At 36.3% G+C, this 20,240-nt stretch overlaps 1 protein-coding gene across 2 annotated transcripts in view; it reads left to right on the forward strand.

Annotated features, from left to right (window-relative positions):
• SPECC1L (sperm antigen with calponin homology and coiled-coil domains 1 like) overlaps positions 1–20,240 on the forward strand; it is a 153,376-nt gene that overhangs the window by 51,299 nt on the left and 81,837 nt on the right. For both annotated transcript variants that reach the window (XM_079149700.1, XM_079149701.1), the window contains exons 4-7: positions 3,308–4,938; positions 6,435–6,642; positions 16,947–17,020; positions 18,305–18,480. In XM_079149700.1, the coding sequence (XP_079005826.1) occupies positions 3,308–4,938; positions 6,435–6,642; positions 16,947–17,020; positions 18,305–18,480 (2,089 nt within the window). The remainder of the gene's footprint in view (positions 1–3,307; positions 4,939–6,434; positions 6,643–16,946; positions 17,021–18,304; positions 18,481–20,240) is intronic.

The following is a 20,240-nucleotide window of genomic DNA, read 5'->3' on the forward strand; positions in this document are numbered from 1 at the left end:
TAAGGCATGTTTAAGTATCTTGCCAAAGACCATGCATTAATTTCCTCAATGAATGTTTATTGGGGACCCATTTTGTACTAGGCCTTGGATGCAGACATGGTGGTGGAGCAATACTGAACTTTTGGTCTTTTGCCCTGGGGTCATCACCACATTTAGTACTCTAGCTTCTATGGTAAGAAAGAAACAGAACATTACTCTATTGCTATCTGTTTCTCTTCCTATTTCCAGCCTTTAGAATTGTATTGGGAGAGATTCCAAATGTTTTGCACATGTGATTCCTTGCTGACCACTGTCCCTGACCTCAGGATTCAGTTATCACCTCCCTATAATAGTAGCCCTAATATGGGTTTGTACGTCTGTGTTAGTCTGCTAGGGCCACTATAACCAAGTACCACAGACTGGTTTGCTTACACAACAGAATTTATTTTCTTTGGTACTAGGGATTGAACCCAGGGATGCTTAACCATTGAACCACATCCCCAGTCCTTTTTATTTTTTATTTTGAGACAGGGTCTTGCTAAGTTTCTTAGAGCCTAACTAAGTTTCTGAGGCTGGTTTTGAACTTGCAGTCCTCCTGCCTCAGCTTCCCAGGCTGCTGGGATTACAGACATGTGCCACTGTGCCCAACCCAGAAATTTATTTTCTTACAATTCTGGAATCTGAAGTCAATTATCAAGGTGTTGGCAGGTTTGCTTTTTCTGAGGTCTCTCTCCTTAGTTTGCAGGTGGCCTACTTTTCACTATTTCCACGTTGCCATCCCTTTGCCTATGTCCTAATACTTTCTTATAAGGACATTGGACATACTGGTTTAGGCCCACTGTAACAACTCCATCCTAACTTAATTACTTGTTTAACTCACCCTGTCTGCAAATGCAACTGCATTCTGAGGTTCCAGGGGTTAGGGCTTCAATATATAAATTTGCAGAGGGTTGGGAGATCAGGCTGTGGGCACAGTTTACCGTTAACAATACCCTTAATTCTTCACTTTATCTGCTCTGCCTTTACCCACTCCCAAAGACTTCCCTGAGGCTGTTTGATTTCAGTGAATCAGTTCTACCTCAGATTGTTCTGCCTTAACACTCATCACTGGTAATCCCAGGAGGGGAATTCCTTTTGTTCTGCCTTTTCTTCTTCTCTCCTTTTTATTTATCCTTTCATTTGGGGGCATTGTCAACCCTTGCCTTCATTCTGGGTTCCTTTTCTTTCATCTTTGAGGCTTTCACATCTTTCTTTTTTGGCAAGTTTTTTGGTTTAGATAAGAAGGAAGGTGGTACCATTTACAGAAAAGGAAAAAAGAATTAATGTTTGAGAAAAGTTATGCCGTCTTTTCCTCTTTGGGTGTACATTTGTCCTTGTTTCACCTAATCCTGTCACTTTACCTTCAAAATCTGTCAGATTTATTGCACCATCTCCATTCTTACTGCCACCCCCCCAAAGTAGGCCCCCTTTGCTTTTACAACTTTATCTTTGCACATTCCTCTTCTGCTTCTTCTTCATTTTTCTGCATAGTGTCCTCTTGATGAATTTCCGTGAAAAATTTTTTTCTTATGTTTATTCCTTGCTTAAGAATATCTGTTGATTTGTGGTGACTCACTGAACTCTGCCTGGTTCAGGGCTCTGTAGATGGCATATGCATTTCATGGAGATTCTGTTAACTGTGTCACCTTCTTTTCCTTCTGGTGTGCTATGCTTGCTTCTACTTCCTCATCTTTACCTGTTTTGTGGCCAGCTTGAGTTCCCTCCCCTCCTCTGTATCTGGTCTATGGCAAAATTAATGGCCCTCTGTCTACATCACAGAGATCACTCATCCCTGGTCTCTCTATAATCTTAGTGACCAATACATAAAGAACCAATAGGTTCTTAAAAAATACACAGATTAGATCTTTATTTTTCAGAGTAAAGAATATCCTATTACTTAGGTGTTTATAGGTATTTAAACATATTTCTGGTTTTTTAAAATTAAATGATCATGTCAGTTGCTTTCAAAGGTTTAAAATTTTTCATAGCTAAGAGTGTGATTTTATTTATTTATTTATTTATTTTGGTATTAGGTATTGAACCTACTGATGCTCTACTACTGAGCTACATCCCCATTCCTTTTTCAAAAAGTTTTTTTTTTTTTTATTTTGAGACGGAGTCTCACTAGTTTGCTGAAGCTAGCCTTGAACTTGGGATTCTTCTGATTTAGTCTCCCAAGTTGCTGGGATCATAGGCTTACACCTCCATGCCTGGCAAAAGAGTATGATTTGCAGTCGGTTTGGTTAATGTATAATCATTATTTAACTTTAACATATCATTACTTTATTATGAGAAGTAATATAGCCAACTGTGAAGTTGCAGATTCTACAGCCAAATTGCCTGGCTTTGAATCTTGACTTATTTACCTGTGGGGTAAATTCTGTAAAATCTATGAGTCTGACTTTTTTTTAATCTGTAAAGTGGGGTGATAATAGCATCTACCGCAGAGTAATGAGGCTTCCCTAAATTAATGTTTGTGAAGTGGCAGGTTCTTTTTTTCTTCTTCTTCTTCTTTTTTTTTTTTTGGTGTGTGTGTGTATGGTGCTGGGTATTGGACTCAGGATCTTGTGTATACTAAGTAAACATCCTACCGCTGAACTCTATTCCCAGCACACTCTTGTATTCTTTTTTTTTTTTTTTGGGTGCTGGAGATCGAACCCAGGGCCTCTACCGACTGAGCTATCTCCCCAGTCCCCCCAGCACACTCTTAATTGTTATCGTGTATGGTATGCTCTTGTCATGATTTTTGTTAATATTTATGTGGCATTCGATGATGTGAAACCTTTTTGCATTGACCTTAGTCTTTTTTTTTTTTTTTTTTAACTTATTGCCTGGGTTTTTTGTTTGTCCTGAGGCTGTCTTTCCTTTCTTGCTTGCCTGTTTCTGCAGCTAGTTTGCTACTTAACTGGCTAATCATAGAGTCTCTTCGTTTAACTTGCCCTAAAATACTTGCCCCTGGCCCTCTGTTTAAATCCCTGCTTTTGAATTTGAATTAACGTGTGCATCTTTTATTAAGTAGCAACTTTATTGAGGTATAATTCATATTCCATAAAATTTATCTTTTTAGAGTATAAAATTATAAATCTTCTTTTTCATTGCTTGTAAAAAAAATGAACAAGTTTCTGATTTTGAGGAAACTGGATCTTAAAATAACTAGACTATAAGTCAGAATTAATGTATGTCCAAATGAATGTGTAGATCCCTTGCTCTCATTAGACCTGAGGCATGAATTATATGCTTTTTCTGTTGTTAATGTTTTTGCCTTAAATTCTTTGTTTTAAACATGCAGGCACAGCTTCATCCAAGCGGAGCACTTCTGCAGGTAGTAAAGAATCTAGTTCTACTAGAGAAAGATTACGTGAACGTACTCGGCTAAACCAGAGCAAAAAACTACCTTCTGCAGGTCAGGGAGCTAATGACGTGGCATTGGCTAAACGTTCCCGCAGTCGCATTACTGCTGAATGTGATGTTCGCATGAGCAAGTCTAAATCAGACAATCAGATCAGTGACAAAGCTGCTTTGGAGGCCAAAGTGAAAGATCTTCTCACGCTGGCAAAGACCAAAGATGTGGAAATTTTACATTTAAGAAATGAACTCCGAGACATGCGTGCTCAGCTGGGCATTAACGAAGATCATTTTGAGGGTGATGAAAAATCTGAGGAGAAGGAAACGATTATTGCTCACCAGCCCACTGATGTGGAGTCCACTTTATTGCAGTTGCAGGAACAGAATACTGCCATCCGTGAAGAACTCAACCAGCTGAAAAATGAAAACAGAATGTTAAAGGACAGGTTGAATGCATTAGGCTTTTCTCTAGAGCAGAGATTAGATAATTCTGAAAAACTATTCGGCTATCAGTCCCTGAGCCCAGAAATTGCCACTGGTAACCAGAGTGATGGAGGAGGAACTCTGACTTCTTCAGTGGAAGGCTCTGCCCCTGGGTCAGTGGAGGACCTCTTGAGTCAGGATGAAAATACGCTCATGGACCATCAGCACAGTAACTCTATGGACAACCTAGACAGTGAGTGCAGTGAAGTTTACCAGCCCCTCACCTCAAGCGATGATGCCCTGGATGCACCATCATCTTCAGAGTCAGAGGGTATCCCTAGCATAGAACGCTCTCGGAAAGGGAGCAGTGGGAATGCAAGTGAGGTGTCTGTTGCTTGCTTGACAGAACGAATACACCAGATGGAAGAGAACCAGCATAGTACAAGCGAGGAACTTCAGGCAACTCTACAAGAACTAGCTGATTTACAGCAGATTACCCAAGAACTGAATAGTGAAAACGAAAGGCTTGGGGAGGAAAAAGTCATTCTTATGGAGTCCTTATGTCAACAAAGTGATAAGTTGGAACACTTTAGCCGACAGATTGAATATTTCCGTTCCCTTCTAGATGAGCATCACATTTCTTATGTTATAGATGAAGATGTAAAAAGTGGACGTTACATGGAATTAGAACAACGTTATATGGATTTAGCTGAGAATGCCCGTTTTGAGCGAGAGCAGCTACTTGGTGTTCAGCAGCATTTAAGTAATACTCTGAAAATGGCAGAACAGGACAACAAGGAAGCTCAAGAAATGATAGGTGCGCTCAAAGAACGCAGTCACCACATGGAAAGAATTATTGAATCTGAGCAAAAGGGCAAGGCAGCTCTGGCAGCCACATTAGAGGAATACAAAGCCACAGTAGCCAGTGACCAGATAGAGATGAATCGTCTGAAGGCCCAGCTGGAGAATGAAAAGCAGAAAGTGGCTGAGTTATATTCTATCCATAACTCTGGAGATAAATCTGATATTCAGGATCTCCTGGAGAGTGTTAGACTGGACAAAGAAAAAGCAGAGACTTTGGCTAGTAGCCTTCAGGAAGATCTGGCTCATACCCGAAATGATGCCAATAGATTGCAGGACACTATCGCTAAGGTATTATTTAAGTAAATAAAAATGTTTTGGGTCAACATTATACAGCCTACACAGCATATTTATTGAGAACCAGGAGCACTTATTTAATGTGCTATTAGTTTTTCTTTAAGCTGTTTGTTTTAAAGCTTGAAAATGGTTTCCTTATATTAGAATAGCTTGAAAAGTATTTTTTTTAAATAATGTCATTTCTGCTTGCATTTCATTACTATTTTCTTGCCTGTGGGAAGATGGAGCTAGAGTTAATAACACCAAAATTTGTGCCTAGTTGTGAATATGCCTATGGGGACAGTAATGGAATTCTATTTCTTCATCTCTAATATATTTTGGCATAAGATAGATGGAATGCCAGTATTTTAGTCTGTAGGATTAGCAGTGCCTGCCACTTCTCATCCTGCTATAGTTGTAGTTTTTTAAATAGTTTTGTTATGAATTTAAAATAGTTTTAGATTATAGGGGCTTGTTTCTTGGAGCCTAGGATTTACTGCTGGCGGAGACCTTAGAGATTATTCACCCAGCCCCCCTATTTTATAGGCATGCAGTATAATAATGAGGGCTGAGTCAGAACTGCTACCCTGGGCTGCTAATTCTGATCAAGGCTCTATCCTATGTGGTTGATGCATGAGGTTATCTAGTTATTGTATCTCACATTTTTTTTTGTTTTGTTTTAAGTGAAATGATTTTCAAAGGGAAAAATATTAGTAAATCCTTGTCTAAAACTTGAATAACTTAGACTTTAATTTTTTAAATGATCACTTTCAGAGATACAGTTTAGGAGATGTGTATTATTTCTTGAAACATGTATGTTGAGAGTACACTATGAACTAATTCTTTAAGCAAAGGTACTATTTGATTGATTGATTTTTTATTTTTTAGGTTCAATTCCAAGGATTAAATCCAGGTGGCTCTACCACTGCACTGTATTCCCAGCTTTTTTTTTTTAACACAGGGTCTCTCTAAGTTGCCCACACTGTCCTCAAATATGATCCTTCTGACTCTGTCTCCTGAGTATCTAAGTTTATAGATGCATGCTACCATCTTCATTTTTTGAAAAAAATTTTTATTTCCGTGTTCTATTTGATTTTGTCACCAAGAAATCATTTTTGTAGGAGAGCGTGTTAATCATTAATCACATACATGCTTTTAGCCTAAACTTCAAAATTTTCTCATAAATAACCTGTTTAAATTCAATAATACATCAATATAATTTCTGTTGGTGAGATTGCAACTTGTTTCTTTGTACATGAAGTAGAGGCATACCATTTGTGTAATCATACATTTATATAGGGTAATGGTGTTTGATTCATTCTGTTATTTTTTCCCTTCCCCCCCACCCCTCCCACCCCTTCACAATTTTTAATAGTAGTTATTTTACAGATTTTTTTAGTTTATGCAAAATATATTACACTGAGCTTCCATTTGAAATGGTATAGACTTAAGTGCTAAAGTTTGTCTTAGAAAATCTCTGCTTTTCTAAACTGGTTATCAATTTTCTGTAGGTAGAAGATGAATACCGAGCTTTCCAAGAAGAAGCTAAGAAACAAATTGAAGATTTGAATATGACATTAGAAAAATTAAGGTCAGAACTGGAGGAAAAAGAGACAGAACGGAGCGACATGAAAGAAACCATCTTTGAACTTGAAGATGAAGTAGAACAGCATCGAGCTGTGAAACTTCATGACAACCTCATTATTTCTGATTTAGAAAGTAAGTGATGAGAGAACTTTTAATTTCTTTTAGTGTTCTTAAATATATTTGTATGTTGTAATAAAAAATAATAATTTTAACTGGCATATCATCTAGAAGAAGCAGCATAACTAACTTGCAGAAATATGCCTTTACAGTTTTAGTTCATATGTTGCTTTGTATTAATGTTTTATTTCTAAAGAAAAACTCTTCAGTGGTAGCAGTACTTTAAAATTGTGCCCAATTAAGGAAAATCATTTAAGTGAAAAGCTAATGGGGTTATTATTATTTTTTACTTTTTAGAACTTTTTATTTTCTATTTTAAACTTGTGAAAAAGTTGCAAAAATAGTATAGAGCATTTCTGTTGAGAATTTTTTTTAGGAGTGTGGGTACTGGAGATTGAACTCAGGGGCACTGGACCACTGAACCACATCCCCAGCCCTATTTTGTATTTTTATTTGGAGACAGGGTCTCACTGAGTTGCTTGGCACCTCACTTTTGCTGAGGCTGACTTTGAACTCGTGATCCTCCTGCCTCAGCCTCCTGAGCCTCTGGGTTTACAGGTGTGCTCCACTGCACCCAGCTTTTTTAGAAGTTTTGATGAGGAGTCAGATATTTATATGACCCTAACTTAAAACATTTTCCCATGAACTGTTTATTAGTTCCAAGTAAGGAAAAAAATAAATTATACAGTTAAAATTGGGCAGCACTTTGCCCTCAGGAATGCCAGTGTTGTAAAAGACACAGTGTATGGATATGTTTCAAATTAAAAGAGGACAAGGAGACATGACAACTAAAAGTAATACCTGTGTTGAGATAGGTTCAGTACTGTAGGAGGGAAATATTATAAAGGACGTTATAAAAAAATTGGATTGTGGATAATAGATTAGATAAAGGTATTATATTGGTATAAATTTGTGAAGTCAGTAACTATACTACATGCATTTATGTAAGAAATTATCACTGTTCTTAGGGACTGCATCCTGAATATTTAGGGATAAAGAGCCATGATGTATATCCTCAAAACTTAACAGATCCATAGTTAGATATAAAGAGATGACAATAAAGCAATGGATACACTATTAACAGTAGACAGATCTGAGTAAATGGATATATATGACCATTCCTTTTACTATTTATGCAATCTTTTCTAAGTTCAAAATTATTTCCAAATCATACATTTAAAAGATCATCATACATATATCTTGATTCATCAAATATTAACAAATTTTAAATTGTAATGCACTCTTATATTGCCTAGGTGGGAATGGACAAGGAAAATGGGAGTAATCTTTCTTGATGCATCAGTTACGACTTTTTAAACTTTTGTTGCACATTCCTGCTTTTTTGGGTTCTACCAGTTTATCATTCCTTGACCGTATCAACTGGCAAATACAGATTGAGTCAGATCCCCTTGTAGTGTGGATGCATAGGTAGGGCAATTTGATCTGTTGCCAAGGCCGAGTGCATCATTTGTCACAAACCCTCAAAGTAACTTGTGGCAGTTCTAAACTCTGGTTAGTTGATCCATCATCTGTAGATTGGCCCAAGATTTTTCTTTGGAACATTCTGAGGGCTCTGTATACTAAGGAAACAGTCATTGAGATGAACTTTTTTTTTTTTTTTTTTTTTTTTTTTTTGCGGTGCTGGGGGTTGAATCCAGGGCCTTGTGCTTGCAAGACAAGCACTCTACCAGCTGAGCCATATCCCCAGCCTGAGATGAATTTTTTTTAATGTTATTTTAAAAATACCTTTATTTTATTTATTTTTTTATTTTTTGTGGTGCTGAGGATCAAACCCAGTGCCTCACACATGCTAGGCAAGTACTCAACCATTGAGCTACAAACCACAGACCCGTCTTATGGTTTTAAAAACCTTTTAGTCTGGTATTTGTATTTAGTTTGTATTTTGAATTGACAGGACTTATCCAATTCAATGTATGAAAGACTCTAAATTTTTCAGATTAATATGGAAGTTCAGTGCACTGTTTAGTACACTGGTATTAATACCTTTTTTCTTAGTCTTTTGTTTGAACGTGGAAAGAGTGACACCTTGTGGTAGTTGGGGCAGTGGCTATAAAAATGTTAGATGATTAAGATTCTGAGACAAAGCTTTATAATTTGTTACATTGTGTGGATTTTGGTTGGAAAATGACTGAAATCCAGAATATATTTTTTAACCATATAACTTCTTTTCCCAATTTTTGAGATGAAAAATTCAAATATGCATAAATACTGAATGACCACTGCAGGCTTGACTCAAAGTCCACTGCACCACAGACCCAGTTAGTATATGTATCAATATTGACAGAATAGTGTAGTTATTACCTGCTGTCTCTACTGACTGTTGTTAACATTTTGCAGTGCTTGACTTTTGTGTGTGTGTGTGTGTGTGTGTGCATGTGCGTTTAACTGAATATGTTGGCAATAAGTAGTAGACCTCAGACACTTAACCCCTTAATATTTTGACTTGTAACTCATAAAAAAATTATTGTTCTTGGGGCATAACTAAGTAGTAGAGTACTTGCCTAGCATGCACAAAGACCTAGGTTCCATCCCAAGTGCCAAGAAGAAAAAATATTCTCCATGCAACCGCAATACCATTATCACAGCCGTAAAGATAGTCATAATCCCTTAGTGTCATCAGATAGCACATATTTAGATTTTTCCAGCTGTCCTTAATTTGTCTTTTTATAGCTCTTTTTTAAAATATAAGAACCAGGATCTAAACAAATTTCACATATTACATTTTTTATTAGATCTCTGTAGATTTATGGGAGTAATTCCTTTTTTCTTGAGAATTCTATCATTTGGGATAGATGTTAAGTCAGCATGTCATATAAGAACTTGATGACAGGGAATGTTGTTACTTGAGAAATCAAGATTTTCTTCTGTGAAATGTTTTAACAACCATCATCACACAGTAGCTTTAGAATTTTTTCATCATCCTAATAGGAAACCCTGTTCATTAGTAGTCACTCTTCAGTTAACTCCAAGATTAATTCCTGATTTTAGAATTAGTGGACAGAATTTTTTTTTTTTTGGTGGTGCTCTGGGGATTGAACCCAGGGCCTTATGCATGTGAGGCAGGCACTCTACCAACTGAGCTACATCCCCAGCCCTGGACAGGATTTTAAAGCAGGTATTATACTCTAGAATGTAGAGAAAAATATGTTTGTAATGCATGAACAAATAGCACATCTTAGTAGAGAAATAAAAACTATAAAAAAAAAAAAAAGAACCCAGTAGGAACTGCAGAACTGAAAAATTTACTGAATTATTTAAATAGTAAATTAGGGGTAGGGTGGAACCAGTGAACTTGATAGTACATCAGTAGACATTATACGATCTAAGAAATAGGAAGAAAAAGGACTAGAAAATGAGTACTGCATTAATGATTATGGGATAATTTTAGACAGTGCAGTATGTGCTTAGAGACATGTACTAGGGTACCAGATCCTATCAGTGCCACTCTGCATAGACCTGACCTTTGGTGTTTGTCACTATTTCTTGGATTTATCATCAAAGAACTTCTACTTGGAGCTGGAAAGGTCTTATGTAAAAACATACAAAAGACTCCCAATTCAAGATGATGACTTAAGATCATATTTACATTTCCTTTTTCTCCTGAAGTTCTGTGGACATGAGAAGAAATATAAAAATTGTGGTGAACCTAAAGGTGAGATAGAAAGCAGGGGCTAGTTCCCATCAACAATTTTGAGTAATTTCTGGAATATAAAAAGCCGATAGAATTGAGGACATGGGGAAATCAAACAGAAAAGAAAAACTTACCATCCAGGAGAACACTGATGCTTTGAGTAATGATGTTCCTAGCAAATGTTGGGGATAAAGGCACTAACACCACCAACTCAGGAACAGTGGGGACTGGAAGAACAGCAGAAACAGGCCTTGGTGCTGAAGGAGTACCAGAACCTGCCCCCATCAGATGCTGGTTTATTTGTCCCCTGCCTTCTGCTAGGCTCAAACTCTTTTCTGTATAGGGGAGAATAGGGTGCCTAGGGCTCCCAGAATGACTTTGATGTCAGATAGAGAAGTGAACTGGTGCCTGAAGTAAATGCAAGTTGCCTGTGGTCTTGAATAGAAAACCACACAAAGGGAAAGGATGTTTGATCTAGCAGTGAAATGGATCCACCAGTCAGCATCTTGATTGGAGCACCTGATCCCCACTTGTACATCCAGAAGGGAGCCCCCCGTAGAAATGTGTCATCAGCCGAGCGTTTAACCACTTACTATATAGGAGTCAGAGGACTATGGGTAGCATAGTGACTCCCACAATCATTAAAATACATGCAGAAGTCACTATTTTTTTTTATAAAAGCACCAACCAGAACTTATTAGACATTTTAATATCTTAAGAGAAAAAGCTACCTAAAGATCAACTGAGCCCAACGAATAAAATCAATGACTTTATCCCCAGTTCAGCAAAATGAAGTTGACTGATATCTTCAAGAAGAGTGGCATTGAGGTCTCAGGTCTGGCTCAGAATATGTTGTCAGGGTGACTTTATCAGCCACTTAACTGTTGGCATCCTAATGCTCTTTACCTGCTTGGAGTTAAGCATAAGCATCTTTTCTACCCTCTATAGTTTCTGAGTTGGGGGCTGGACCCTCATGTCTAATATAGGTCTTGTGTCTTTTACTTGGAGCTCTCTTGCCAATGGTAAGCAAGGGATGGCTGAGAATTGGGGAAGTAGCAGAAGAAACTGGAAGAAGAAATCTCTGAAATTCTGTGGTGGGAAGGGCCTTTCTAAACATGACAGAGTACCCAGAAGACAAAGAAAAAAATTTCATATTTGACCCTGTGTAATTGCAATTTTCAGTTCTACCCAAATACCATAAGTAAACAACATTGACAGAAATATTTGTTACATTTCAGCAGATGTAACAAGAGAGTCTGTGCATCAATAGGACAATTCATTAAATAAGGTATATGAATAGATAAGTCAGCAAAATGTTAACTTACTAAAAAACCAAGAAATACAAAGTAAAACAAGATGTCAGTTTTCATTTAGCATATACATAAAAGATTGTTAACATGCAAGAGGGAAAAGGAAAGCGTTCTTTCATGTACCATTGGAAGGAATATGATTGCATTTTTAGAGTATTGATCAAAGTTTTAATAGTATACTTATTTAGCTATCTATTTCTAGAAATGTTCCCTTCATAAATAATCTTAAAAATTTGTAAATACATATATATGGCTATGGATGCTTGCTGCAGAGTTGCTTGTTATCACAAAATTTGGAAACTGCATATTTTCAACAGTTGCAATCTAGTTAATAAACCATTTACACAGTGCCTCGCTAATGTGACTGTCACTTTTATCAGTGAAGATAGATGAGGCAGATTTGTGGGTACTAACATGGGGAAATGCCTTCAGATGAAAAAAGCCAGCTATAAGAGAGTTGTGTATGCTGCTTTTATCATTAAAAAACAATAAAAGTTTAAAATGTAGTATTACACTGAAGTGGTAGCCAGATTTAATAGTGCTCCCTTAAAAATGCTGATTTCAGTCTATTCTATAATACAATAAATTAAGTTACTTGTAAAGTCTCAAAAAAAAATACTGTGTGCTTCAAAATCTTCTAATGGACTGATTTAGATTATGTTGATAGTTTCAAATGACCTTTCATTACTTCTTCCTCCTCTTGGAATCTTCAAATACTATCTGAGCAATTATGTAAAGACATTCACTGTATTCAACAAAAAACAAAAACAAAAACAAAAAACCCAAAACAACAGCAACAAAAAAACCCACTGAATCCATTTAAATTGTTAATAGGAGATTGCTGAAAGAAATCATTTTCAATTGATGTAATGCTATGTTGCTATATAAATGGTGCTGAAGATCTGGATTTATTGATGAAGGTATCCATTATCTGCTGCTAAGTAAGGCTTATGAAGCAATATAAATACAAAAATTCTGTTTTTCTTTAAAAAAAAATCTATATGCACAAATATGCAGTCTGGAAGTATATATGACAAATGCAAATAATGGGTAATCTTATTTTGTTAATTCTTTTCTGAACTTTTTATTATGTATGTGTACCTTTTTTTTTTTTTTTGGGGGTGCTGGGGATCAGACCCAGGGCCTTGTACTTGCAAGGCAAGCACTCTACCGACTGAGCTATCTCCCCAGCTCCATGTGTAACTTTTAAAATCAAAATAAAGTTTTATGCACTTTGAGGAGGGGGTAAAATTAAAATAATGTATAATTCATTTGAAACTTATCTGTATCTTCTTCCCACATTAGAAATACTGTGTTGGAGATAAAGCTGTGGACCTGTGTCAACATGCTGCCCACCCCAGCCACTGGTCTTTTTATCAGACTGGTTACTCTTGTCCTAGCCTTTTCTCTGACAATCACACCTGGAGTTCAATGGGAAGTGTTAACCAGGTGCAAGACCAACTAAGCACTGGTGGCAGTATTCTGAGAGTTTTCTAGGAATTTGGAGGGTATAAAAGGTTGCTTATAGAGTATGATTATTTTATGCCCCCAAGAATTGCAGGATGGGCCTGTGCCCATGCAGTTGCATGATTGGTGAGTATATAACTGGAGCCAGTGTGAATTACTCTTGATTTGTCTGGGATCACAGGTCTTTGGTGGCGAAAAGATTATGAACCCCATTATTAATCAGGCACATCAGTGCCCAGAATTGTTCAAAATGAAGTAGGCCTAATCATGAAAATAGCAATTTACCTGGTTTTTAGAATAAAAATAGTTTTATAAAAATTGATATAATTTATAATTTAAAAACAAGGGGATCATAATAGTTCTGTTACTTGATAAACTAAATGTTGCTTTTGGATTGAAGACAGTAGATGGCAGTGTCCCCTACACTAGGAAGACTAAAGAGGAAGGGAACTGCATTGAAATGTTCCCTAGTTGAAATAATGTTGCCTTCCTGTGTGATCATTAATTGTGATAGATGTCAGTTTTGCTAAGTAGTCTTCAAGGTAAGAACTTTAGCATGAATTCCTTTGTTTCCAGGAAGAAAAAGCATATTGTCATTTTTAACACTTTATAAAGACATGATTATAAAGTTTAAATCAAATTCCCTAGAGACACTTACAGTGTACTTTATTCTGTCTAAAAATGTCGACTGGCTGCCAGCTTTCCTTCTATTTAGAGGAATTAAGCAACAAAATGTGGAAATAATAAATATATAGTACCAGCAGAAGAAGAGTGTCCTCGTAATAATAGTGATGAAGTGAATTCTCTGGCTAGAACTATAGAGGCTGGTAAAGAGAAATGATAAGAACAAATGAAATGAAAGAAATTGAGAATTTTATGATTTGTCTAAGATGGTCATGTTTCTTAAAAGTAACTGAGATCAAGATGCTAGGTGTTAAAGGTGAGCTATAGTAAGACTTACTATCGTTTGTCTTCTGTGAATTATGTCTAAATATAAGTAGATGTATCCTTTTTGATCAGAAGAAAAGGAAAACAATTTTTTAGCAAATTTCAAGAGAAATTACACTTCTAATATTTTTTGTTTGCTTCTCTATTTTAATTATAAAGTATCTCTTGCATATAAATGGATATAGTATAAATGAAAGGCAAACTCCAGTGTTTTCAACTTCTTTCCTTAACCTGTTTATGTATGTCTGATATAGCACCCGAATCCTGAAAGCATCCATGTGAGTGTCACAAGGAGCCTTAAGTTCCCTCACTGGTTTTAGAGCCCTTCTTCCTGTTGATGGAAGAGAGTAGAGTAATGAACATGTATAGTCACATTGGTGTCCACTTTACCCATAATCAGACCGGATTTGACCCTCAGTTTTCAGGTTAAATGGGATTTGAAGTAGTTGACACATGAGGCATTTTAAAGTTTAATCCTTTGCATATGAAATTATCTTCCTTTCCTAGCTCAACACTAGATTGTCCTTTCTGTCTCTAAGAATGTGGGGATTATTTATCTTTTATCTTTTCTCTATGTCTTCAGCTCCTAGAAAAAAGCCTGGTATTTATGAGATGTTGTATTCATGAGTAAATTTTAACTACTTCATTTCATACGCCCTGACTTTTGTTAAATAATTTGGTGTAGTGAATGGGAGAATGTTAACTGTTGGTTACCAAAATTGACCTGATTTCCCCCCCACATTTTATCCAGCTTTAGAAAATAGATCATTATTGTATGTTTATCATAATAATTGTTACACATGTAAGTGTTATAAATATTCTCATCTTTCATGTTACTGAAACGAATTCATGCCATTTAAAAAATATCAGGGCTGAAAATACAGCTCAGTGGTAGAGCACTTGTATCAGGGCTGGTGGTGTATAACTCTTGCCTAACATGCACATGGCCTACATTCTATCCCCAGTACCACAAAAAAAAAAAAAAAAGAAAAGAAAAGAAAAGGAAGGAAGGGGGGAGAGAGGAGGAAGGAAGAAAGGACACAAATGTACCAACATTAAGTAAAAGGCACAGTGTCACAGAGGTCTCAGAAGAACAGGTTCCTGGTAGAACCTGGATGAGGAAGATGATGAGCCATCTAAAAAAATATCAGCACTCTCATTTAGGTATGATTTAAAAATTGAATTTTGTTAGCTGGAGGAAGGGGTTTTTTTGTTTTTGTTTTTTTTTGTTTTTTGTTTGTTTGCTTTTTTGGGTGCTGGGGATCGAACCCAGGGCCTTGTGCTTACAAGGCAAGCACTCTACTGACTGAGCTATCTTCCCAGCCCCAGGAGCAAGGTTTTATTATTATTATTATTGCATGCAGGTTTTTTCTATGCCTGGTTTCCCATTCCTAAGTATAAGGAATGGGATAGAATGTTATTTACTCAGAAGCACCAATATCTACAGCTGTGATGACCCTGAAAATCAGTAGTTAAGTTATATCAATAGAATATTCATTTTTAAAAAATCCTAGGTAATGATTGTACCATTGCTTTTTCTTACTGCTACCATTTATATATTTATTCCATTTTAAAGGCCTATCATTAAAACAACACAGATTCCATCTCACTCTAGTCAGAATGGCAATTATGAAAAATACAAGTAACAGTAAATGTTGATGGAAATGTAGGAGAAAAAGGTATGCTCATACATTGATGGTGGGACTGCAAATTGGTGCAACCACTCTGGAAAGCAGTATGGAGATTGCTCAAAAACTAGGAATGGAACCACCATTTGACCCAGGTATCCCACTCCTATATCCAAAGGACTTAAAATCAGCATACTAGAATGATGCAGCCACATCAGTGTTTATAGCAGCTCAGTTCACAGTAACTAAGCTATGGAACCAACAGATGAATGGATAAAGAAACTGTGGTATACATACACAACAGAATATTACTCAGCCTTAAAGAAGAATGAAATTATGGCATTTGCCAGTAAATGGATGGAGTTGGAGAATATCATGCTAAGTAAAATAAGCCAATCCCAAAAAACCAAAAGCTGAATGTTCTCTCTGATGTGCGGATGCTAACACACTGTAAGGTCAGGGAGGAAAGAATAGAAGTACATTGGATTAGTCAAAGGGGAATGAAGGAAAGGGAGAGGGAATAGGAATAGAAAAGACAGTAGAATGAATCGGACATAACTTTCCTATGTTCATGTATGAATACACGACTAGTGTAATTCCACATCATGTACAACCACAAGAATGGGATCCTAATTAGAATAAGTTATACTCCATGTTTGTATAATATGTCAGAATACACTTTACTATCATGTATATCTAAAAAGAACAAATAAATTAATTGAAGCTTTCTGGGGATTATGTAATTTGTTGTATAATTAATTTTTACTAATTCACTCTTCTGGAATATATTCCAGTGTGAAAAGGAAGTTACACTTGCATACTTTAGATTGATAACCCTTATGATTAAATGTTCATATTTTAATAGCAGCCAGTGTTGTTTTGATTGGTTATGTGCCAACAATGTGTATGGTTTCAGTTAACTTTTTAAAAAGTTTTAGGGGCTGTGGTTATGGCTCAGTGGTGGAGTGCTTGCCTTGCACATGTGAAGCACTGGGTTTGATCCTTAGCACCACATAAAAAAAATAAACAAAATAAGTGAAAAAAAAGTTTTAGAATTAAAACACTTAGGAAGGAAATGATCTAGAAACTGTAATTTTAACTTCATATATTCCTTAGAAAGTAATATTGGTTAATACTTGGAACATTCTTTTTTGTTTCTGAAGTTTTTTTTATTAAAAATAAAGTCTTTGGACAAGATAACTTTTCTGAATCTAGTAAGTATCTCCTCTCTTTATATTATTCTTTTTGAACATAACTCTAACAGTGTTTCAACTTGTGTGTGTGTGTGTGTGTGTGTGTGTGTGTGTTTTCCAGATACAGTTAAAAAACTCCAGGACCAAAAACATGACATGGAAAGAGAAATCAAGACACTCCATAGGAGACTTCGGGTAGGATAAGTCTTCATGTATTAATGATCTTAGACGGCCATACATGGTGGCACATGCCTGTAATCCCAGTGACTTGAGAGGCTGATGCAGGAGGATGGTAAATTTGAGGCCAGCCTGAGTAATTTAACAAAATCCTGTCTCAAATTGAAACTAAAAAGGACTGGGGATATAACTCAGTAGTAGAACACCCCCTGGGTTCAATCTCCGGTACTGAAAAAAAGAAAGAAAAATTTTCTCACCTTTTAGAAAACAGAATTTTTGAAATCTGACTACATTATCATTCACCTTAAGTTTTTGATACAGTGGTGAATTGGTCCCATTGGGCTTTGGACAAAATCCAAATGCCATCCTTTCAAGTTGGGATTGGTGCCAGATTTGGGGTAGAAGAATATACTAGTAATTTATGGGTGGTAATTTTAGGAAGATGGATTTAGGAAATGTGTTATATTTTGATTATAAAGTATTTCAAACTAGGCTGTTTTTACATGAGTTTTCTTTATTCATGGGTTTGATGAGCTTGCCTAGCAGTGCCACTGAGATGTGGAGACTGGGGAGAATGCTAATCCTAGAGTTTAAGTCATGCCACAGTTGCTCAGGCTGTTTGCATGATGTCAGAAAACTGCTTTGGGGATAAGAGGGCTTGGGTGTGGCCCAGCTGTGGCTCTGGTGGAGGTGACAAGGAGACTTCCCCATCCAGCCACACCCACATCCTCCCATGACTGTGGGAAGCAACAGACCATCCAGTTCCTTACTGCCTCTTTGTATAATTTTGTCTGCCTATATTAAGTTCAGTGTTTTTCTTCTGGCTTCCTCTTCCTTTTCCTTTACTTTTGATTTTTTTTTTCTTTTAGTTTTTGATGTAAGGATATTTATAGTTTTTCATTGTATGGTTCACATACCATTTATATACCTTCTTGAGCTTTCAGAGGTAAAGCTCTAAATTTTGGATGATGTTTATTTTTCATAAGATTTGCTTTGAAACTTGCCAGAGGAAGAGAGGCTTGACATGATTATCATTAATATTTATTGAGCACTCTGAGTGCTTGATGCATCAGTAGGCAGATCAACTGGAAAATCTTTTCCTCATTAAGAGCAAGTTCTCTAATAATAGTTGCATTGCCTGTTAGAAATAGGTAATAGCAATTCTCCATGATTAAAAAAAAAATGAATCCTCATTTAGGAGTAGAGTGCATTATAACAATTTAATCATAAACAAATTTTATTGCTTTTAAATAAATCTTCATTGCTCTCTTTTGGAAATAAAAATTTAGTTTTTTAATATAGGAGGAATCTGCGGAATGGCGGCAGTTTCAAGCTGATCTCCAGACTGCAGTAGTCATTGCAAATGACATTAAATCTGAAGCCCAAGAGGAGATTGGTGATCTAAAGCGCCGGTTACATGAGGCTCAAGAAAAAAATGAGAAACTCACAAAAGAATTGGAGGAAATCAAGTCACGCAAGTATGTTCTGAGAAAACAGTTGTGTGCTGTTTCAATAGAGAACATTTAAACCCCAATTTTGTGACATGGTATTATGCAAAGAATGTGAGAGTTGACCCTGTTGAGTTCAGACCTAGTAGAAGTTAATCTTTCCTGGCCTTAATTTATGATACCTGTAAAATAACAGTCTCTGGATCTTTCAGAGTTGTTGTCTGTGTTGATCAATGATCAACAACTCTGGAGGAAACTAGAATTGTGTCTGACTTAAGGGTACAATATAACTCTTCTTTTCCCTAATCCCATGATCCAGCCCTGTTATTTTTCTTTAGACTGTAGCCTTGTGATCAGACAAAGTTCCTGTCCAGTTCTGCCTCTTACTAGCTGTGATCTTGGTCAGCCACCTCAACTTTGCTGAGCTTCAGTTTTCCCATCTTTAAAATGGTGGCAGTATTGCTGCTTTGCAGTACTGATGTAAGGAGTAAATGCGATAATGCCTGCAAAGTACTTAGGGCAATGATCAGTAACCTTCAGCTAGTATTTTTGGAAACCCAAGTAAAGAATGCAAAGTAAGTTTCTGTCACTAACTTGAGGAATTTTCACTTTTTTTTTTTTTCCCTATAACTTGACAAATCTCCATAGTAGTGTTACATTTCTCCATGTAACAAACACAGAGATCATTGGAAACCTATAAAAATTATTGGATGAGGTGGCATCTATGATGTGCTCTGAGCTCTGCAATTAAGATTCCTTCTGAGTTGGGGGATAGTAATTTGTGTTTGAGATGATTATTTAAAATTTATTACTTACTTTGAATGATTTTTAAGTAGACATAGGAAAATAATTTAGAAAAACAGCATATCTTTGGAAGTCTAGTTATTTTATTATTACCTAGCCCTAGTGTACGGCCCAGAGACAAGTGTTGCTAAGAATCTTTCTCTGACTTAAACAGAACTTGAAATGAAGTATAGGATGTGGTTTCTTCACTGGTATAATACTTGTATCGTATTGCTTTTTTTCCTCCCATATACTATTAAATGAATAACATTATTAGAAATGCCTTATTCAAGGGTTATCCTGTGTGACCGCAGTTCTACCTTTTTTTTTTTTTTTTTTTTTTTTTTCTTCCTTTTTTGGCAGTGCTGGGGTTTAAATCCAGGTTCTTAACTTTGTTGACAAGTGCTCTACATTCCCAGCCTTGAAATTCTGCTCTTAAAGGATCATTTTTTTTTTCTTGGTACCAGGGATTGAACCCCAACCCATATATTTTTTATTTTGAGACATGGTCTTGCTAAGTTGCTGAGGCTGGCTTTGAACTTGTGATCCTCCCAAGTTGCTGGGGTTACAGGCATGAACCACTGCACCTGGCCTTAAAGGATCACTAAGGATCCCTAAAGCTCATCATATTTATGACATATATGAGGTATATATTTTTCAGAAAGAGGCAGCATCTTAAAAGAGCAGTGGTTTTCAGTATGAGGACAGACTCCTGGGTCCCCTGAAGACATTTTCAATAAGTATCATTTTCATAATGTATAATACTAACAGGTTTTTGATCCTTTTCATTCTGCTGGCTTTTTCACTGATAGTAAAAAGCAGATGTAAACTTGATAAATCAAGGCCTTGGCACCAAATTGTACTCTTTGTCATTGAACTTGACAGCATCACACTCTGACATTAAAAAAAATAATAATAATAAGGGGCAAAAAGCCCTAAACAAAGCACAAGGCAGGTTTAACTTCAAGTTGTCCTTCCTGAAGGAGTAAATTTTTAATTTTATTAAA

Source organism: Sciurus vulgaris (assembly GCF_902686455.1).
Source record: "Sciurus vulgaris genome assembly, chromosome: 8".
NCBI classification, from domain to species: Eukaryota; Metazoa; Chordata; class Mammalia; order Rodentia; family Sciuridae; genus Sciurus; species Sciurus vulgaris.